At 42.0% G+C, this 19,585-nt stretch overlaps 1 protein-coding gene across 6 annotated transcripts in view; it reads right to left on the bottom strand.

The window, feature by feature from the left end:
* Positions 1-7,941, bottom strand: part of QKI (QKI, KH domain containing RNA binding) — a 158,806-nt gene extending 150,865 nt beyond the window's left edge. For all 6 annotated transcript variants that reach the window (XR_010086615.1, XM_063443343.1, XM_063443344.1 and 3 more), the window contains exons 1-2: positions 7,659-7,941; positions 6,893-7,454 (exon numbers count right to left, since the gene is read on the bottom strand). Coding sequence is in view for 5 of the 6 variants with exons in the window: in XM_063443343.1 (XP_063299413.1) it covers positions 6,893-7,034 (142 nt within the window). In the remaining variant the exon portion in view is untranslated. The remainder of the gene's footprint in view (positions 1-6,892; positions 7,455-7,658) is intronic.
* Between the last annotated feature and the right edge of the window lie 11,644 nt (positions 7,942-19,585).

Raw genomic sequence — 19,585 nt, 5'->3', positions numbered from 1 at the left:
TCGGGATATTAAAAAAAATACATATATAAAATCAGGTTGTAACCTGGCTTCATCTCATTGGTATTTAAATTCCAAGGGATAGACCAGCTGCCTCTATTCATCAAATTAAGAAACACCATTATTGAACATTGCATTTTCATTCATTAAAATAAGCCAATAAGCAACACTGGCAGCCTTTATATTGCAAGTTTGTTTGACAAGGACATACAAGTGTCTCTTGTTTAAGCAAGTCAAAATGTACTTTGTCTTGTTCACTCATTTTATAGCACTGGGGAAAAAAAAGTGTTGGTACTTTATAAAGATTGATAATGGATGAAAGGATGCTAGTGATATTCATCACTGGCATGGAAATTTCAAATGGTGCTTAATAGCTGCTCTAGTGTGTGTTTTTTCTTTTTTCATTCTTGCTTTTCTTATGCCCTTTGTATCTTAATGATTAGTCAACTCTTTATTTATATTTTCTCTTCTGCCTTCAGCTGGATATTAATTTGTGGGAGCTGCCATTTTGTTAAACTCTGTCCATGAAGTCTGTAGTTTGCACTTTTCACTGATTGATTATGGGTAAATTAATTTATCAACAGAAATTGAATCCCGCTTATGCTCTGCCCACTGTCAAAATTTGCCAAAGATCACGCACCCCCATAAAGGAAAAAAGTAACCCTTACTGTTTCTTATTTAATACTAATAACTAAGAAAAGTTTGAAAATGAATAAAACAAGGTGAACTAGAGGTATAAAAACTATTCATTTATCTGCAATGTAACAGACGCTTTAAGGGGAGAATAAATCCCCATTATTAATAACAGTAGTATTTATACAGTGTCAATGTATTCTGCAGCACTTTACGGATTAATGCAGTTTTAGAATTGTAATGTCTTGGCCACTATTTTGTTTTGTTTTTTGCCAAAACCCACAAAAAGAACATCTTTAGGTCTTGGAAAAAAAAAATCAGGGACTTTGGAATAAGTAATATATGACAGAAAAATATACTTGTCCGGTATTTATCTTTAATATATAAGAGACACTAAAATGTCTTTTTACAAACTAAACATAATTTTGTTAGAAAAAAACCAAATTAAATATTTTACTACCGTTTTAGCATTCTTAACCACAGGCAACATAATGTATTGATTTAACCTCTTCCTATTTGAAGAGATAACACAAGTTTGTAACATGAAGCTGTTAAATACCAATATAGCAGATGGCCTAGAGGGCATTCCTTGCATATGCAAACTATCTTCCTCTTTGAACTATTAAATCAAGGGTAGGAAACCTGGAGCCCTTCATCTATTGTTGGTTACAACCCTCTCAAACACTTAAACAACATGTGTTGGAAACTGTAGTTAAACAGCTGCAGTTAAATGACAACTATGTTGCACATATACGCTATTTCTGGATAAACTACAGAGGCAATATGAACCAGTAATCCTATTTTTTTTTCCTTTTCTCACAAATGATAAAGGGGCAAGATGGGAAGACTAAATTATACAGAGAACATGAATAGAAGTTCTCTCAACTAAAGGTGTACCCCCACGTACATCAAAACTACTCCCACGGGGCATAGAAAAATGAAACCACAGATGGACTATTGAGAAATAACATTATGTATTCCTCAGGCCAACACCCTATCCAGAAATTAAAATCCTAGTGCTTCCATTCAGCAACATTTCAAAACTCGTCTCAGAAGTTTCACATGTTTTTGGTTTTCCCAAGCCTAAAAATGAACTTATCACTAATGTTCTTTATTTTAAATTTTTTTTTTTTTTTTTTTTTTACTGGTTTATGAAACAAACATTACAAGAAAACACCATTATCTCCAATACAAATATATACTATGCAGGTTTTCCAAACATATCCATAACAGATGTGAAAACGCTCACTGGAGGGTGTGGTACAAAACCTTGCATCATTCAAATTTTCCACCTCTTCAAGATGCCACCTAAATTTATTAAGGATCTAGTTTTAGGAAATAAAAACTGAATAAAAAGCCTGAAGGGGTTTTCATTTAAACGGTATTTAGGGAGGAAAACCAAAACCAAAAATAAATGCATTTTCACAGCAGTACAAGCAGACACATAGCTCAAGTAAAGATAAAGCCCCCAGTTACATTTCTAAGTGGACTGCCAGATGCAGAATACATTTACATAAGGTGCCCAGTGTGATATCTATCCTTCATTACTTACAAACAAAATTTGCTCCCTTTTTCGTTGGGTTACAGTTTTATCGATTCAATGTAAAGATAGTTTCCCATCTTACAATATATCACAATAGATCCTAGTAGACAAAAACAACTCACCCAAATTTATATGCAAAACAACATCTTCATGCACACACTAAAGTGAAGAGGATTAGGATCCCATAGGATGGGAAAGGGGGGAGAAAATCTTATTTTTCACAATTAAATTCACCACAGATCATTTCCATTTAGATCAGGGTAACAATCAAAATCACCCACAGATGATGTAAAAATACAACTTCTATGTATTTTGCAACAAATGGTGGTCTGTGTTTTAGCTACGCCAAAAGTTCTTGCAAACACTGCCTTATCCTTCCAATATTCCCCAGGTTTAAAAAAAAAAAAATAATAAAAAAAATAATTGCAATCTGATGGTTCACAAAGCATCACATTTTCTCACAAACTCAGTAATAGGAGTAAAATAAATCCTCAAGGGTGAGCCGTTTTAAGAAGTTGCTTTGGAGTTGTGAATAATTCAGAAGCCAGTTAGAACAAGGCTCTGTTGTTTTTGTTTGTTGTATCGTCTTGATTCCAAGATGAGATAAGCGCTCAAACCTTTTGAAAAATCTCCATCAACAGTGGAGCATTATGGAAATGAAGCCTGACTTTCTCTCCACATTAGCAAAAACAAAATAAAGATTGGGATTTAGGGAATCAGGCATAAGCTTTGTGAAGCTAGAGATAGATATAGATACATATGTGACATGCCACATAATTCTGGGAAAATATTGCATTCAACTACACCAATGCATGCTAATTACACAGAACAAACTGGTTCCAAGAACTCATCATGTATATAAACTCAGAAATGTATTTACTTGCAGGAAAAAAAAAAAAAAAAAAAAAGAAAGCCTCACAAACTATTATTCTGCAAAAAAAAAAAAAAAAAAGAAAGTATTGGCGCCCCTTAGTGGCACAACATCTGAAACCATTACAGAAAGTTAATCGGTTTTCATACAAGTTTCCCTTTTCCCCCTACAGCTTGTTGTTGAACATTCCTGAAAGTTTTAAGCTCCCCCTCCCATTACACATGCAGATTCCTCCAGTCGGCTAAGCCCATCACACAAAACATGAGGAACACCAAGCCCTTTAACGAATGTCTAAGCTACTGGCTGATCCCGAAATTGTAAAGGATGAGATGAGGAAGGGCAGAAACCTGATACTTCATTTAAGGATAAGATTGTCCTCTATATACGAGAACAATGACACTGCTAATTGTACACTAAATGCAAGAGTTACTGAATGACAGACTGTAGTTTTTACACATCATAAACAGACAAGCCTGTTATTAAAACACTTATCACAACTTTAAGCAAAACCTAACAAACATTGCCATTTAGAAAATACATGGACATATTAAAAACAGATATATTGGAATGTGCATAGAATACCAAAGCAAAATTAGGTCAAATACCTAATCTCAATTACTTTATATAAAAAGGATTATGCTTCCTTGACGCCCTATGGGTGGTAAACACATTACTAATCACATATTTTGATTGGAGATTGTAATGCACAGGGGAAGTTTATCTGTCTCTGATAGTTAGAACCACTAAAACTAAAGCAGAATTATTCTAGTATTGAGACACAAAATCTTCAAAAATATAGAACAAAGCCCTGCTATTGCAGTGTCTTCTAACACTGCCAGCCTCTAGTTTGATTCCAGCGCCTCAATGGTGAATTCACTAAACTAGGATTTGGTCAGAAACGACAAGGGTAAAAAATAAATAGTAAATGTCAGTTAAGAAATAAATAGTCACGCTGATAAAATAAAATTACCAGTTCAATTTCAATTATTTAGGCCTAAAATGTGCAATTTATCTTCCATATTTCCAGAATTAAGCAAAATAAAACCCTTAAATTAATTAAGCAAATAAACCCTCAAACACAACTCCAAATGTAAAATTATGAAATTCTTTACCATATTGAATTTGTGCATTATTTTATTCCTGTTTTAGCTGTTGTACAGCTCGTCCAGGTCACATCCTCTCAAATTACTATGAAAGTGTCCTTTCAAATTTTACATGTTTTTCTAAGGGCCATGCATATAAACACATTGTTGAAAGTGATTAACGGTTTCTTATTATTTAGGCCTTTGATATTAATATGTGCTTGTGTGAGGAGGTGAATTTTGAGCTGCAATTTTTAACCCCTTAAGGACACATGACATGTGTGACATGTCATGATTCCCTTTTATTCCAGACGTTTGGTCCTTAAGGGGTTAAAGATTGCAGCATTAAAAGTAGGTTAAAATAGCATCCTCTAGCCAAAGTTTATTTTCTGATAAAAATCGCTTTATATAACAATTCACTAGCAGTGCTACTTTATTTTGTCTGCAAGAAACCCAAGCGTCATGTGTTCAGTATAAATTGTTAATATTTGGTTTTGATTTTCCCAGTTCACTGCATGCACGAGGTCTAAAGGTGGCTTGCGGTAAGGAAGAAGTGAAATGATGTTTTAGAATGTTTGCAATAAAAAGATTTCCATGTTGTTGGTCACAAGTCACAATAAATGGAAATAAAGCAGATTCTTTGTCAATACCAAGCTTTTACTAAAACTGCCTTTTTTCTTCTGTGTATAAATAATGTAAATAAACAGCAGAAAAAAAATTGCCTAGTATACTGTAAACAAATATCTACAAAAATTAAAATAATCCTTGAGCAAAGTGTACTAGAATGTACATTAAATGAGATTGTATTTATTTTCGACTATTCACAACCCCACTTGCAGATACAAAGTTTGCCTTAATTTAATTGGGAGTTCTTTAAGACACAGGGCCAAAGAAGAGTATGCCCTTATATTTTCATGAAGAGAAAAAAAAAAAGAAAATTGTATCGTATTTATAACTACTGACCCATGAATGTCACTATGTGTATTCTCTTATCAACTGTGAACAGGGCAAGTGGTAGACTGCTTGTTCCTCTGATAGTAAACATTTTTGAGACTCAAAGTTAAATAGGAGTAGAGGTGACCTGCACTCAGAGACTGCATGTAGAAGTCGACTGAAAGTGGTGAATGATTATATAGACACACATTCACGCTTTTTTTTTTAAAGGTTTCTGTCACATAATTGCATATACAATGTTGAACTACTTCTCAATGTAATATTCTTTATTGTAAAATACCATTAGCAAAGCTTACTGCTGTGTCAGGTAGAAAATGTACATGCTCTTTTATTTCTGACCAGAACATTAACATGTTTTAAGTATTTTGAGAAATATAAGAAACTAAGCAATTTAGAATTAAAAGCAAAGAGTTGTAAATGTGGAGTGGGGGGAGGGGGCAATCCTTATGTCATATGAGACACTAATCAAAGTCTAGATATTTCATTTTTTTCTTATTCCCTGTGCAAGATTCCAACTTTCTAATATAAGCTGAAGTATGAGATTGTGATCTTATTATATAGGTATATAACATAATAAAGAATACGTATGTCAGTTTCAGAGCTTTGGAAGCCCATAACTAACCCACATCTAATACTGGGGTTTTAAACATGGCCTCTTTACATATCACGTGTCCAAAAACTATAGCAAACGTTTTTAGGCAAACAAAAGGAACAATACACAACAGTAGATAATCAAGCAGGCGTCGCTAAACAAAAAACACCTAATCTTTCATGTAAAGCAATTTAATGTCACTATAACCCATGCCCCAAAGTCATTTTCAAAAATACCAAAATGTATGCAGCTGATCGTTTATAATCGATTATTTCTAAATGTAAATACATTTAAAAAATTGTTTTATATACTATATAGAGATCTCCATCTCTAGGCATATGATATGATTAAAATCAAATGGGCATCTTTGAGGGGAAAATCCTTCTTTATAGTAACAGCACATGCTTCGGGAATAAAACGCTACAGTAGAATTTGAAAATATTAAGAGTATTCTAAAATGGTTTGGGTGATCACTAGGGGTCAGACCATGATCCTCTAACAGAACTACAACTCCCACAATACTATGCAGTTTAAGAGTCCTAGAAGCTGTAGCCCAACAATTGCTGGAGGGCCGCAGTTCAATGCCCTGAGGGGTTTTAACTCTGCCGTAAATGGTCAGAAATTCAAAGGGAATAAAACATTAACCCACAATGGCAGAAGTTTAAATAACAAAAAAAAATGTTTACAGTTCGGCTTTTTTGGACTAAAATCTGGTATTCACTGTAATTACACATTTACGTGAATAAACCGGAAAGCCATCTTAAAAGTAACAAGTTCCGCTTAACCACCATCTAACCCCCTACACCCCATTGCATCACAAAAGCTTGGTAACCAAAAGATAAAACCACATTCCATTGGGTCACATGGCAGGCACACTAGAAGGCATGCAATGTGGGGTGGAGTGGGCAATCATGGAAACCAAACTCCCTCTAACCAAAAAAAAAAAAAAAAAAAACTCTTTAGGACATAAAAATCACTAAAGCATTTGGACTGTACGGCAACATTGGCTAACTGAAAAACTGTGGGATCAGGGCCCTTGCAGCCATTTGCTTTTGTCCACTCAAGCAGTCATTGGTTTTACAGCATTGCAGAACATGTTGGAGCTTTACAAATAGTTTCCATTTCCCCATTTGCTACTAAGTGGTTTTTTTTTTTTTGGTTTTTTTAATTTTTTTATTATTCTAGATCACACATCTTAAAAAACAGGACTTAATAAATACCTTCATCCAGAAGTCTTTCCAGATGGTTAAATATCCCACAGAAGTTGGGCAGACTGCTCATCAGCTTCTTATCGTTCATTAATTGCATTAAATAGTCTGGGGTCGGCTTCGGCTTCTCCTTTGTTTCCATTTCCCCAACCATTATCCAATCTCTCAAGTAAAAAATGGTGATGGAGGAAAAGAAAAATTATTAAAAAGAAAAATAATAAATACCTCTAATAAGGCGTCTATAAAAAAGAAAGTTAATTGCTTAACAAAAGAACCTCAAACTTCTGACGATAAATAGTAGCTAGATGTAATTTTAAAAAATATATGTATATAAAAAAAAAAAGTCAAATGCAAAAAAAGCTGCACTTTTCCTTATTCCTCCCCCTGGGTGTCCAGACACATGTACAGAGTACTCTGATCACAGGAACCAAAAGCAGGCGATCTGGAGGTTCTAGAGTAGATTAGAGAAATAGATCATGTATCAAGTGCTCTCCAACCAGCCTCAGATCTCTCTTCTGGGACGCAATCTGCAGGATTTTCCCTCTCTGATTTGGAGATACAGCCAATCCTGGCGCTGAAAAGAAGATTAAAAAAAAAAAAAAAGTGTTTTCAATAGGGAGATTGCAGGAGGGCTGAGAGGAGGAATGTATAGATAAAGGAGTAGAGGGACACACAGGGGAACTGGGTGAAAGCAAAGCAGGCAAAAGGAAAGATGTGATGGGCTTCTCCCTTTGGATTTTAATGTAGCTAGCTGGTGGCTGGTCTCTCCCCCTCTTACCAGGTCTGTGCTGTGGAGCAGAGTAGACAGGGCTGGAGCAATGCTGGCTGCTTAACTGGACACCTCCTCCTCTGTGTCTCTTTCTCTCTTTCTGCTCCCCCTGTTTCCTGTCAGTAAAGCAGTGCACAGTGCTTTCCTTTCCCCAGTAGTTTACAGCTAGATATCTAGATGCACTATGGTAGTTACAGTCCCTATGGCCAGTCCTGGGGCCGTTGTGTGCCGGTTGCAGCTGCTTCTCCCTCTACAGGAGTTCGCTTCAGTCCAGGCTCAAACACAGAGAGGAAGAGGTGGAGGGGCGGAGAGGAGAGGGATAGGAGGAGAGCAGGGGGAGGGAAGGGAGGTGGAGTCAGGGGGGGCTGACAGTCCTTCTCCTCCTTGGTAACCGTTGTTGAGGGAGGGAGAAATATCTCATTTTTTTTGTTGTTGAGGCCAGCAGAGAACAGACAGCACTCAGTGTTAGAGCCCTGGATAAATAGTATGTTGGGCTCACACACAGGAAAGGAACTGAGATACATCAAAAGACATGGGGGATGGAGGGGGGCTATTTACTTATCTGAAATCCTCACCGGAACATTGAGGAGTTAAAATATCTGAGCTGCTTATAGCTGATTTGAAGAATGTTTCAAGAGCTGCACTTTTTACCTTAATTTTGCACTTCAGTACAATGCTCTGTTTAGTAAATACACCCAATGTGTGAATATATATATACATATATTTATGTACTTCCCAGAAATGCATTGTATGAGGCTATTTAGGCAACGTGTGTAAATGGTGCCAAGGGAGCAGTTACAGGTTTTTACGGTCATTTTGCTGTTGTTTATTCAATGCAGCACAATATTTTATTTTAATTTAATACGTTGAAATACGAAATGATTCCAGAATCTAAGTAATTAAATAAACCAATTTAGGCATGGGTAAAAGCAATCCTATGCAGTTTTCATAGAAATACAGCTCTATTCTGCTGGATTCTTTATGAAAATATTTCTTTAAAACCCAATGGAATACAGCAGAATACAACAGTGTTTCCAAGAAACATTACCAGATCCTACTGGATCTATGCATTTGTCTTAGAAATTCAGCCGTATCCTGCATCCTGTGTCCATGGATTATAGAAAGACAGGAAGCTGAATCTATTCTTATTTAATAAAAACAAATTGGGATCCTACCAGATGCATGCGCAATTCCCAGGAATACATCCATATCCTGTCAGAATCAGTTGTATTTATGGGGAAACTTTTCAAAGTAATATAGGCCTCCTCCATTTTTTATTTTTGGCTACACTTTAAAATGATTATTTTCAAACTAATAAAATATAAAAAAAATAGACCAAGTATAAAAATATATCACTGTGTCAAAAATATAAAAATAATTTTAAGAGTTAACTCATTTAAAAAGATTATTCAATAGTATTACATAATTTGAAAAGCTTATCCAAAAATATTAAATCAAGGCCTATATTTATGGTATTCAATTTGCTCAGTAGCCAGATACTTTGCTATTATTATAGAGTGAAAAATGGAATCACGTGTTAAGGTATGAGATAGTATGGCGTGCTATATCATGTGGTGGACATGAAGTTTATGGTACTGTGGGCTAAAATATGAATTAATCACAACATGTGGGATCAAGGAGGGAAATTTTAAAGGACCACTATAGTGCCAGGAAAACATACTTGTTTTCCTGGCACTACAGGGTCTCTAGGTCCCCCCCACCTTCTTGGTCCCACTCCCGCCGTGCTCTAGGGGGTGGAAGGGGTTAATCCCTTACCTTTTTTTCCCCCGTCGGGCTCCCTCGGTGCGGGGAACTCTCCTCCTCCTTTTCGGAGTCATCGGCTGAATGCGCATGTGCGGCAAGAGTCGCACGCGCATTCAGCTAGTCCATAGGAAAGCATTCTCAATGCTTTCCTATGGACGCTGGTGTCTTCTCACTGTGAAAATCACAGTGAGAAGCGCGGAAGCGCCTCTAGCGGCTGTCAATGAGACAGCCGCTAGAGGCTGGTTTAACCCATAGTAAACATAGCAGTTCTCTGAAACTACTAAGTTTACAGCAAAAAGGGTTAAACCTAGCTGGACCTGGCACCCAGACCACTTCATTAAGCTGAAGTGGTCTGGGTGCCTATAGTGGTCCTTTAAATAATATGACATATGAGATTGTGGGATGAAATTATAAGAACCCGTAAGACTATTGCAGATTTTGGGAATGCCCCTGGCTGTATTCAAAAAAGGTTCTGGCTATACAACTATGAAATATGCAAGGATTAATAGGATTACATTGTGTTTCAATGAAAATAAGTTTGGATCCTGGGATGAAAAATGCAAGGATCTGACTATATTGTACAAAAAAGCGACTGATCTAGCTATCGTCCTTGGAAGTATGCATTGATCTGGCAGCATCCCATTGTGTAGATATGAAATAAAAATGGACCTGGCTTTATTTGTTTGAGAAATTCATGGACCTAGGGGTCAAGTCCTGGGAAAAAGAGAGTAGGAACTCACCCAAGATTTCCACCACTCTACAAAAAAATATTATATACTTGTTGAAGTGGAAATCAATCAATAAATTGATTATTTTGTGTATCTGCCCCTGGCCAAATTAAAGAAACAGTGTGTGCACCCTCCCTGAAGTAATTCACACCAGACACAAGTTTCAGGTTAATGAAGAACTTGAAAGCACAATTACATCATAAGCATTGTCAGATATAACATTGATTTATACATCAATAATTGGTTAGGGGTTAAGTGGTTGATTTATTGCTCGACCTACCGGGTGTGATGTCACTGGCATCTTGCGGGTCTCCCCCAGATTCCAGCGCCATCTTGTTAGTGAGGGTGTTATTCGATGACTAAGGGAAACTCCCTGGCCCTAGCGATAAATGCTGATTGAGAACTATATAAAGTAAATAGCCATTTTACTATTTTAAAGAAATCGGGATAATATTTCATTTCCACAACAGTCCCCCCTTAAAATGGCTATTTACTAAACAGACAACTACAACTGTCCCTAATATGTCCCTAAATGGCTGCAGCACATCTGTCTTAACAGGCCTCGAACACTTAACTCTGTGGGTATCCCGCAGTGGCTAGCCCACTACTTCTCCCACGAGAGACTTCTGCCCGCAGAGACAGACGCTATCCCTACACAATCCCTATAGGAAAGCAGTTCTCTGTTTGAACTGGTGGGACTGTAGAGGTGTGTATGGCGTGTCACATTCTGTTTCGTCAATGTCCTGGTGTAGAAACGTGGGAGTTACGTTATCAATGGTTTGTCCTACCGTCTTCTGTAGGTATTTCTGTATACAGGGTAATATGCAGCATGTCAGGAAGAGAAAGATGACGGTTACCGTGAGGACGGCTATTCCTACCTAGAATAGAGTCTTCTGCCAACCATTCATCCATCCAAACCATCTATCCCATGTATTGGGGACCCCAGAATTCCTTTACAATTCGTCGGAGAGGTTGTCTAACTTTTCTATTGCCATAGTCACCTTCCCATTGGGCCCAGTATTGTCAGGAATAAAGGTACAACAGGTCATAGTGTCGGGGAGTATTTTACATACTCCTCCCTTTTCGTCTAGAATCATGTCTAAAGCCATCCTATTTTGAAATGTCATTCGGGAGGTAGCTTGTAATTGTTCCGCTAGGCCCTGTAAGGCATCTCTGGTGTAATTAACAAACCGCTGTTGATTATAATAAATGTAGTTTATCCAGTTAACATTTTTGTTAGCGGTGATTAGTGGCACAAGGGATTCAAATCCTGCTGCTACCTCATCTCTTGCTTTAAACTCATTAGGCACCCCTATGGCATCAATATAAATATGTGGGTTGAAACTTCCACGAAGAGGCATTTCTCGTTTAACTCAGAAATAGGCATGTGGGGAGTCTAGTGGGCCTTGGTGTTCATCTGAAATAATATGAATGGGCATTATAGCCTTAGTCAGGGTACATTCCCCCCACCATAGGCCAGCTAGTTGGGATCTTAGTTGCATATCGCCAAATAGCCAGTAAATATCCCCAACTGATTTTATATGGTTTATCAGTGAAGACCATTGTGTCTTCAAAAGTGGGATTGGCGATAGCAACCATGTCTTTCAAAGTCTTGATGTGAGGTTTCAGTGGATTAACAGTCATGTGGGTAGTACCTACCCAGTCAGGTGACGTGAGCATGTCTTGTAAATAAAAGGTTCCCAACTGATTATGTGAACCACCTCCCTTCCAATACATACCCATTACATACTCCCCGGCATCCCCTGGACTGGGGTGCTCTATGTTTAAAGTAAGTTTCATAGGGGTCGACACTGCGGGTTTACACAGTGTCATTCTATATAACAATGGCTTCCCATTTCTGTCATCCCTGTCAAGAGCACATTGGGGCTTATAGCCCCATGGTCTACCAGTATTCCATCCAGCTGCCTTCCAGGAGCTACAGTGATGCCTCCAGCGGCCTCCCGTTACACAGATATATGGGTCTTTCTTGTCAGGTATGTCTTTGTATATGGCAGAATGTTGTGTCTGCGGGAAAGTACAAGAAACAATATCACAATAATCAAAAGTAAATGTAGCCACGTGTGTGTTTGATGAATTGTACCAAAATGTGTAAACATGATTGTCTTTAGTGATAGCAACTTGTTGGGCCTTTGTCAGGCCTAGCAGCAAAAATAGGCACAGGAAGCTCATGGTTCAGCAGAGGTAGCTTCCTCTGGATTGGGTACTTTCTTGCAATGTGTAGCGTGTATCCAGGAACTCTGCCCGGCCAGTTTTACTGAGGTAGCCGTTGTTAGCAGTACTTGGTTCGGGCCATCGAATCTTGGCTCAAGAGTGTGTTTCCTTAGGAATTTCTTGACCATAACCCGGTCACCAGGGATTAATTTGTGAGTGCCTGTATTTGAGTCTGGATCTGGAATAGAAGAAAACACTTGGGCATGGATTTTGGTCAAGGCATTAGAGAGAGCAGTAACATAATCTACCATAGCATCTGACTGGATTTGAAGTTGTTGTGGAAAATAACAACCTAGCCTGAGTGCTGTACCAAACAAAATCTCGTAGGGAGACAGACTATATTTCCCCCTTGGGGTATACCGTACACTGAACAATGCTAAAGGGAGACTCTCAGGCCAGGGCATGTTAGTTTCTTGGGACATTTTTAGCATTCTGGCCTTCAGTGTGCCATTCATGCGTTCTACCTTACCGCTACTCTGTGGGTGATATGGTGTAGGAAAGGCAAGGGTCACCCCCAGTGCTGCCCAGACCTCCCTGGTTAATAGTGCAGTGAAGGACGTTCCTTGGTCACTTTCAATTACTTCTGGAACTCCATACTGGCAAACTATTTCCGTGAGAAGATGCTTAGCTGTAGTTTTTGCTGTAAGGTTTGCAACTGGAAAGGCTTCTGGCCAACCTGAGAACATATCCACTATGACCAGTGCATACTCATACCGCCCGCTCTTTGGCATTTGGATATGGTCAATTTGAATCCTTTGGAAGGGGTACAGTGGTTTAGCCAGGTGATTAGGAGCAGCCTTGATAACCTTCCTGGGGTAGTAATACCGGGTGCTTCAAAGTATTTGTCAATTAAATAATTAATCAGGTGCTTGGACAGATGTGCTGGTCCGTGGGCCCATTGGACAACGGCTGGATACATATTTTTGGGTAAACAAAACTTGAGGTTAATAGTATAGACATCATTTTGGAGGATCGCCCCCTTGTCTTTCCAACTCTGCTTTTCTTGGGGGGTTGCTGCAGCTTGTTGTTCTCTGAGGAGTCTTAGGTCTGTGGGTAGAGTCTGCATAGTGTAAATGGGGGTCTCTGTAGAGGCCACTCTTCTGTCCACTTCCCATCCTTGTCGTGCTGCTTCTTTGGAAGCCTGGTCCGCCAGATGATTGCCCTGGGCTTCTGTTGAGTTCAACCGGCCATGTGCTTTCACTTTCAATATAGCCACTTCCTTAGGCAGTAATAGGGCATCCATTAGTTCCTCAATAGCTGCCCCATGCTTCACCGGGGTACCAGTGGCTGTGAGAAAGCCCCTGGTTTTCCAGATTAGACCAAAGTCATGCGCTACGCCCAGGGCGTATCTTGAATCGGTGTATATGTTGACACGTGTACCTTCTGACAGTTTACAGGCCGCAGTGAGTGCTGTTAGTTAGGCCTCTTGAGCTGATTTTGATGGTGGGAGTGCAGCAGCCTGTAGTACTTGGCTTTCTGTAGTGACTGCATACCCCGTATGGTATTGTCCAAGTTCATCAGCAAATTGGGAGCCGTCCACAAACAGTGTACAGTCTGGATTCGGTAAGGTGGTTTCACGCACAGTTGGTAAGTGGGTGGTTTCCATCTTCATCTGTTCAAAGCAATCATGAGGGGCCTCTGGGTCCTGTCCTGTAGGGGGAGGATCTTCACATATTTCAGTATGATACCGAGGATAACTAACTGTATTGCAATTAATTATCTTTTTATTGACTCCCGTCAGTGTGAGTTGGTCTTGGGTTGCAGTGCTCCAGGATTTGGCCAGTGGGCCCAAATCTTCCCATGCGAGTTCTGGAGATTTGGTGAATGAAACGTGAGGAACAGCCACATCCCAGTGGTGATAGAGGTGTGCTGTCTCCATTGGCAAGTGAACCAGTGAGACCATGTTGCCTTTGGAGTCCCATAATAAATCTGTCAGTGTAATACGTATTTCCACTAAGTGGAATAGTTCTTCCTCATAGTGTGGATCAGATCCTGGGGTATCTTTGAACCACAATGTGCAGTGCAATAGGTTCTCAGGTTGTTCATCATGTGGAATTGTGGGTGTAGGTACCTGGAATTCGGTCCGGACATCAGGGTTGATGTCTAAGCTGTACCAGTAGTGTGGTACTCCCCCCTTGGGAAGTGGCAGAAGAGTGGCTGGATTCAGGGTATAGCATCGCTGGAGAGTAACGTTATCAGGCAGCAGGAGAGAAGTCTGTAGACGGAGATGGCATTGTGAGGAAAGATGTCTGGGCTGTACTTGTTGTAGGATAGCTGAAATGTCATGTGGAGCAAGGACAGTTAGAGGATGTCCAAGGACGAAGTCATTGGTTTTGTCCAGTAATGCGCTGGCAGCAAACACGGCACGCAGACATGAGGGGCTACCCCTGGCAACGGGGTCAAGCATGCATGGGAAATAACCAATCGGTCTCTGACGTGTAACCGTCCATGTGTACTGCTGACGGTCATGAGTGAAGGCAAATAGATGTTGGCAGGATGGATCCAGTGGTACACTGAAGAAGGCATTAGCAAGATCAACCACTGTAAAGAATCTAGCAGTAGGAGGAACTTGTGACAGTAAGGTATGTGGGTTAGGGACGACAGCTGTGTCTCGGACAGTGACTTCATTGACAGCTCGGAGATCTTGGACCATGCGGTACAGGTCCGGTTGGCCCTTCCCTGTCTTCTTTTTAACAGGGAATAGGGGAGTATTGCACTGGGATACACATTTTATGAGGGCACCTTTTGCTAGGAGGCTGTCAACCTGTTTGGAGATGGCAAGTGCTTGCGCATGTTTCAGTGGGTACTGTGGTCTTCGTGGAGGGGCGGCTCCTGGTAAGAGAGTGACGATCACCGGTGGGACCCACAGGCGGACGATGTCATCAGGCCCTGTGGACCAAAGTTTAGTGGGAATTCTATCCAGAGCACTGGGGGTATCCGTGACCCTTGTTTCATCGTTGGGGGACGTGAGGTGTACTAGCAGGGGTAGGGAACATAGAACAGATGTGTCTTTACGTGACAGGGGCGTGAGTAATTGTACCTGACCATCTGCAGTGAAGGTAATAGAAGCTTGTAAGCGGGACAACATGTCAGCACCTAAAAGGTTAATGGGGCAGGTAGAGGAAACAACAAATCGTGAGAGGATATCAGAGCCTACACGTAGGAGCTTAGTTAAAGGATTGCTGCGGGGAGTGCCATCTACACCTACACAGGAAACATCGAGATCTGATAAGCAGGATGGGTCTGGCAGGTCTTGTTCTCTAAAAACACTGCGGGCTGCACCTGTGTCAACTAAAAAGGTGGTAGGATGTCCCTCAATGGGGAGGACTACTGTGGCAAGTGCCCCCCCCCCCTTTCCCCTGTAGACACTGCCATGGCAGGGGTACTGGACACAGGCTTGCCTGCTACCTATTGTAGTAAGTCCAAATGGGCCTGGTCAGGGCCAGTGTAATGTCGTGTAGAAGTTGACGGTAGACTAATCTGGGAAACCGGGCGAGCTGCATGAATCTGCCTAGGGGCAGAACAAGCATCCTGAGGGTCACTACTACCATACCCATCAGCAGGAGCTGGTGGGGGTGGCGGTGGGGCTTGGGAATATTCAGGAGGAGGGGGAACATATGGGACGGGTGGTGGTGGTGGGGGCAAATATCCAGGGGGAGAATATCCCAAAACAGCGGAAGCAGGATTTGAGAACCGTGGGGACGGTTGCCTGGTATATCTGAAACTAGGGCATTCCCTTCTGAAATGTCCAACCTGGTGGCAGTGAAAACAAATCCTGGGTCCAGTTGGGGTTCTACCCTGCGTGTAGTGCGTAGGGAGTTGTGTTGGTTGTATAGGGTACTCCTGGGGAGCAGAGGTGGGCACTGGAGTTGGAGCAGGGGTAGTGAGCATCAGGGGGCTATTCCTCCTCTGTGTGGGCTGTAACACGGATTCCAACCCTTTAGCAACCAACAAGAGAGTATCCAGGGAAATTATTCTATACTCGGGACGTGCAAGTATCAAGCCCTTACGAATGTTTTCTTTTAGACCGGCCACAAAGGCAGCGGATAACATCTGTGTGTGTGCTTTATTATAAACACTAAAGCCTAGGTCAGAAAATGTTTGGGTTAGGCGTGAGTAATACTTTTCTACGGACTCGATCTTGTCCTGGACAATATCATTCATGCAAGTGGCCTGGTCAGCCAGTTTATCTTGGGCCCAGGCACGGAGTTGTTCACAAAAAGTAATTCCGGACTGGAAGTCCATATCAGTAGTGAGAGGAGCATCATTGAAACTCCTTGCCATAATTGGCCAATATGCATCTCCAGCTTTAATTTCACATAAGCTGTATAAATCCCGCCAGGCAGCGGAATATGACTTGCGTATCTGAGCCATCCTTCGAAAGAATGGCATGGGCTGTTTTTCAGGGTCCGGGAGGGAAGTAACCAGAGTGGCAGCCTGTGAAGGGTTAAAGGTAACATACATCGGTGGGGCGCCTTCGGCGGCCGGGGGCACCTGTAGATGCAAGCCGGAGGGGGACTGTCTCGGCGGGAGCCTATTCTCATCCACAAGGGAAACTGGGTTTGGGAGACCATGATAGGATGCTACATCAAGGGAGACTGGAGCTTACATAGTGACCATCTGTGACGTAGTGGGATGGAAGCCTGAGGCTGCTAGAGAATTGCCAACAGCGTAGGCATGATCTGAAGTGGCAGGCTCGTCCGAGCCGACCACCATGAGCGGGAAACTTGGATCCGTGGTAAGGGAATACGGGACTAGGGCCATAGAGGAGGCAGGGGTTGTGGTTAATTGGGCTGTGCGTAGAAGGCGGGCAGACAGGGCGGAGGTCAATATGGACAAAGGGTCGGAGGGAACGGAGAGAGATTCAGGAAGAAGGGAGGGAGAAGGAGGAGTAGGAGTCATGGGATGGACTAGGTTAGAGAGGACGGAGAGGAGTGAAGTCAGGTCCACGGGAGGAGGTGTAGGAGAGATGCTAGGTGGTGGGGCAGCAGGAGTAGTAGGATGAGACGGGGCAGAGAGGAAAGATGAGAGGAGAGACAACAGATCAGTGGGGGGAGGAAGAACGGAAAGAGTGTCAGGAAGTGGAGTAGGAGGAGTTGGAGTAGTAGGTTGGGACGATGCAGAGAGGAAGGATGATAGGAGAGATGACAGATCAGTGGACGGAGGAAGAGGAGAAGGAGGGTCAGGAGGTGGAGGAGGAGGAGGGACGGGAGTAGTAGGATGAGACGAGGCAGAGAGGAAGGATGATAGGAGAGATGACAGATCAGAAGGAGGGTCAGGAGGTGGAGGAAGGGGAGGAGCAGGAGTAGTAGGTTGGGACGAAGCAGAGAGGAAAGATGAGAGAAGAGATGACAGATCAGTGAGAGGAGGAAGAGTAGAGGGAGGGTCAGGAGGTGGAGGAGGAGGAACAGGAGGGGTATTACCGGGCGTGACAGGGTGTGAGGGGACGGAACCAGGGACAGTGGACAATGGGACTGGCGGGGGAGCAGTAGGGACAGGTGGAGTCTGTAGGGAAGGGAGAGGGCAGGGAGATGGCGGTGGAGAGAAGGGGATATCAGAGGGGAATGGAGAATGGGACATTGGCGGAATCGGGTCGGGCACTGGAGGGGACTGGTGAGGCAACTGGATGGGGGAATGTAATGGGACGGGGTAATAGTAGGCTCCATCAGCTCCGAGTACAGGACACAGGGGAGTAGGGGCGGGCCCCATGCTTGGAACCGGGGGCACATCATTATTGCAATCATTTCGATGATACACATAAATTGTTTGTCCCCCGAACTCTAATTTTTCCTCTGTCCAACCCTCCCGTTTGAGTCCTCTAGCGACTCGATACCAAGCTTCTACAACTTTAGTCAGCCCGTGGTCTAATAGTAAACCCTCTTTATCAATGAGTAACTTCCTCCAAAACTCTGGCTGTAGTCTACCGCTGGGTGACAATTGAAAATTGCAAACCTTGGCTATCTTCCTCATCTTCAACACCGCCTCCTCTCCCGCTCTCTCTTTTACAATATCACAAGCCAAAAGTCCCTTAGCAGGTCTAGCATGTTCCTGCCCCATTTTTAGCTAAACAGAGAGTGCCCCGTGACAGGGACAGAGAAAGGGAGAAGAAAAAGGAAGAAGAGTCTACAGTGCTCGACTGCCACGAGGACCAAAGTCCTGTGCGTCTTCCCCAAACGTAGACTAGTCACAGGGAGTCCGCTCACCCGAGATGGTGATCACGGACTAGCGTGGGCGAGCGTGGGTGACTAATACAGCTCTGGGCAGCAAACACAAGAAAGATATAACACAAAGCAAAAGATGAACGTAGCAAGGCTAAGCAAGAGGCACTTACAGAAATCACATACGTAGAGGTGTGTGTACACCCCGGAATCTAGAGCAAACCACACAACACATACACACACACCTAGGGTACCCACACTATAACAACAGTTGAACAAGATCCACAGAATAGCAGAAAGTAATATAGCCATGTACATATTAGAACGATGCGCATATGAACAGTAAAACACAGCAAATAATCCCTGATCCAGTCAGGTCATTACATGAATAATCCCAGCCTTTCTCTAGGCTTTCACCCGACCCTTTTCTGGGTCGTCAACCATAACACAGTAATAATCACAGTTTAACACAATACAAAACCCCAAACCTCTACCAGGGTGGTTCCCAGCCTCTAAATTGGCTAACAAACAATACAAAAACCCCAACCCTCTACCAGGGTGGTTCCCAGCCTCTAAATTGGCTAACAAACAATACAAAAACCCCAACCCTCTACCAGGGTGTTTCCCAGCCTCTAAATTGGCTAACAAACAATACAAAAACCCCAACCCTCTACCAGGGTGGTTCCCAGCCTCTAAATTGGCTAACAAACAATACAAAAACCCCAACCCTCTACCAGGGTGGTTCCCAGCCTCTAAATGGCTATTGCGTTCCCTGCCCACTAGGCAGTCAAGCTATATTTCTTAAAATTAATGACAAACCACATATACCGACTATCATACCCAACCATACCAACACTCGAGAGGCAGATAAACAATCGACAGGTTCGTTAAAAGAGGCTCCGGATAAGAATTTACCTGTCTTGTAGCCTTCTGGAAGCCGGAAGTGGACGCGGAGACAGACCGGCACAAAACAGGAGAATACAGGCAACAGCTGTATTTTGGAGGTGATCAGGCTCCGGTTGTCCCACTTTCCGGAGGTCCGCTCCGGTCCGTT

Source organism: Pelobates fuscus, chromosome 2 (genome assembly GCF_036172605.1).
Source record: "Pelobates fuscus isolate aPelFus1 chromosome 2, aPelFus1.pri, whole genome shotgun sequence".
Classification (NCBI taxonomy): Eukaryota; Metazoa; Chordata; class Amphibia; order Anura; family Pelobatidae; genus Pelobates; species Pelobates fuscus.
Note: the sequence above shows the minus strand (reverse complement) of the source record. Positions and strands in the feature narration are given on the sequence as shown.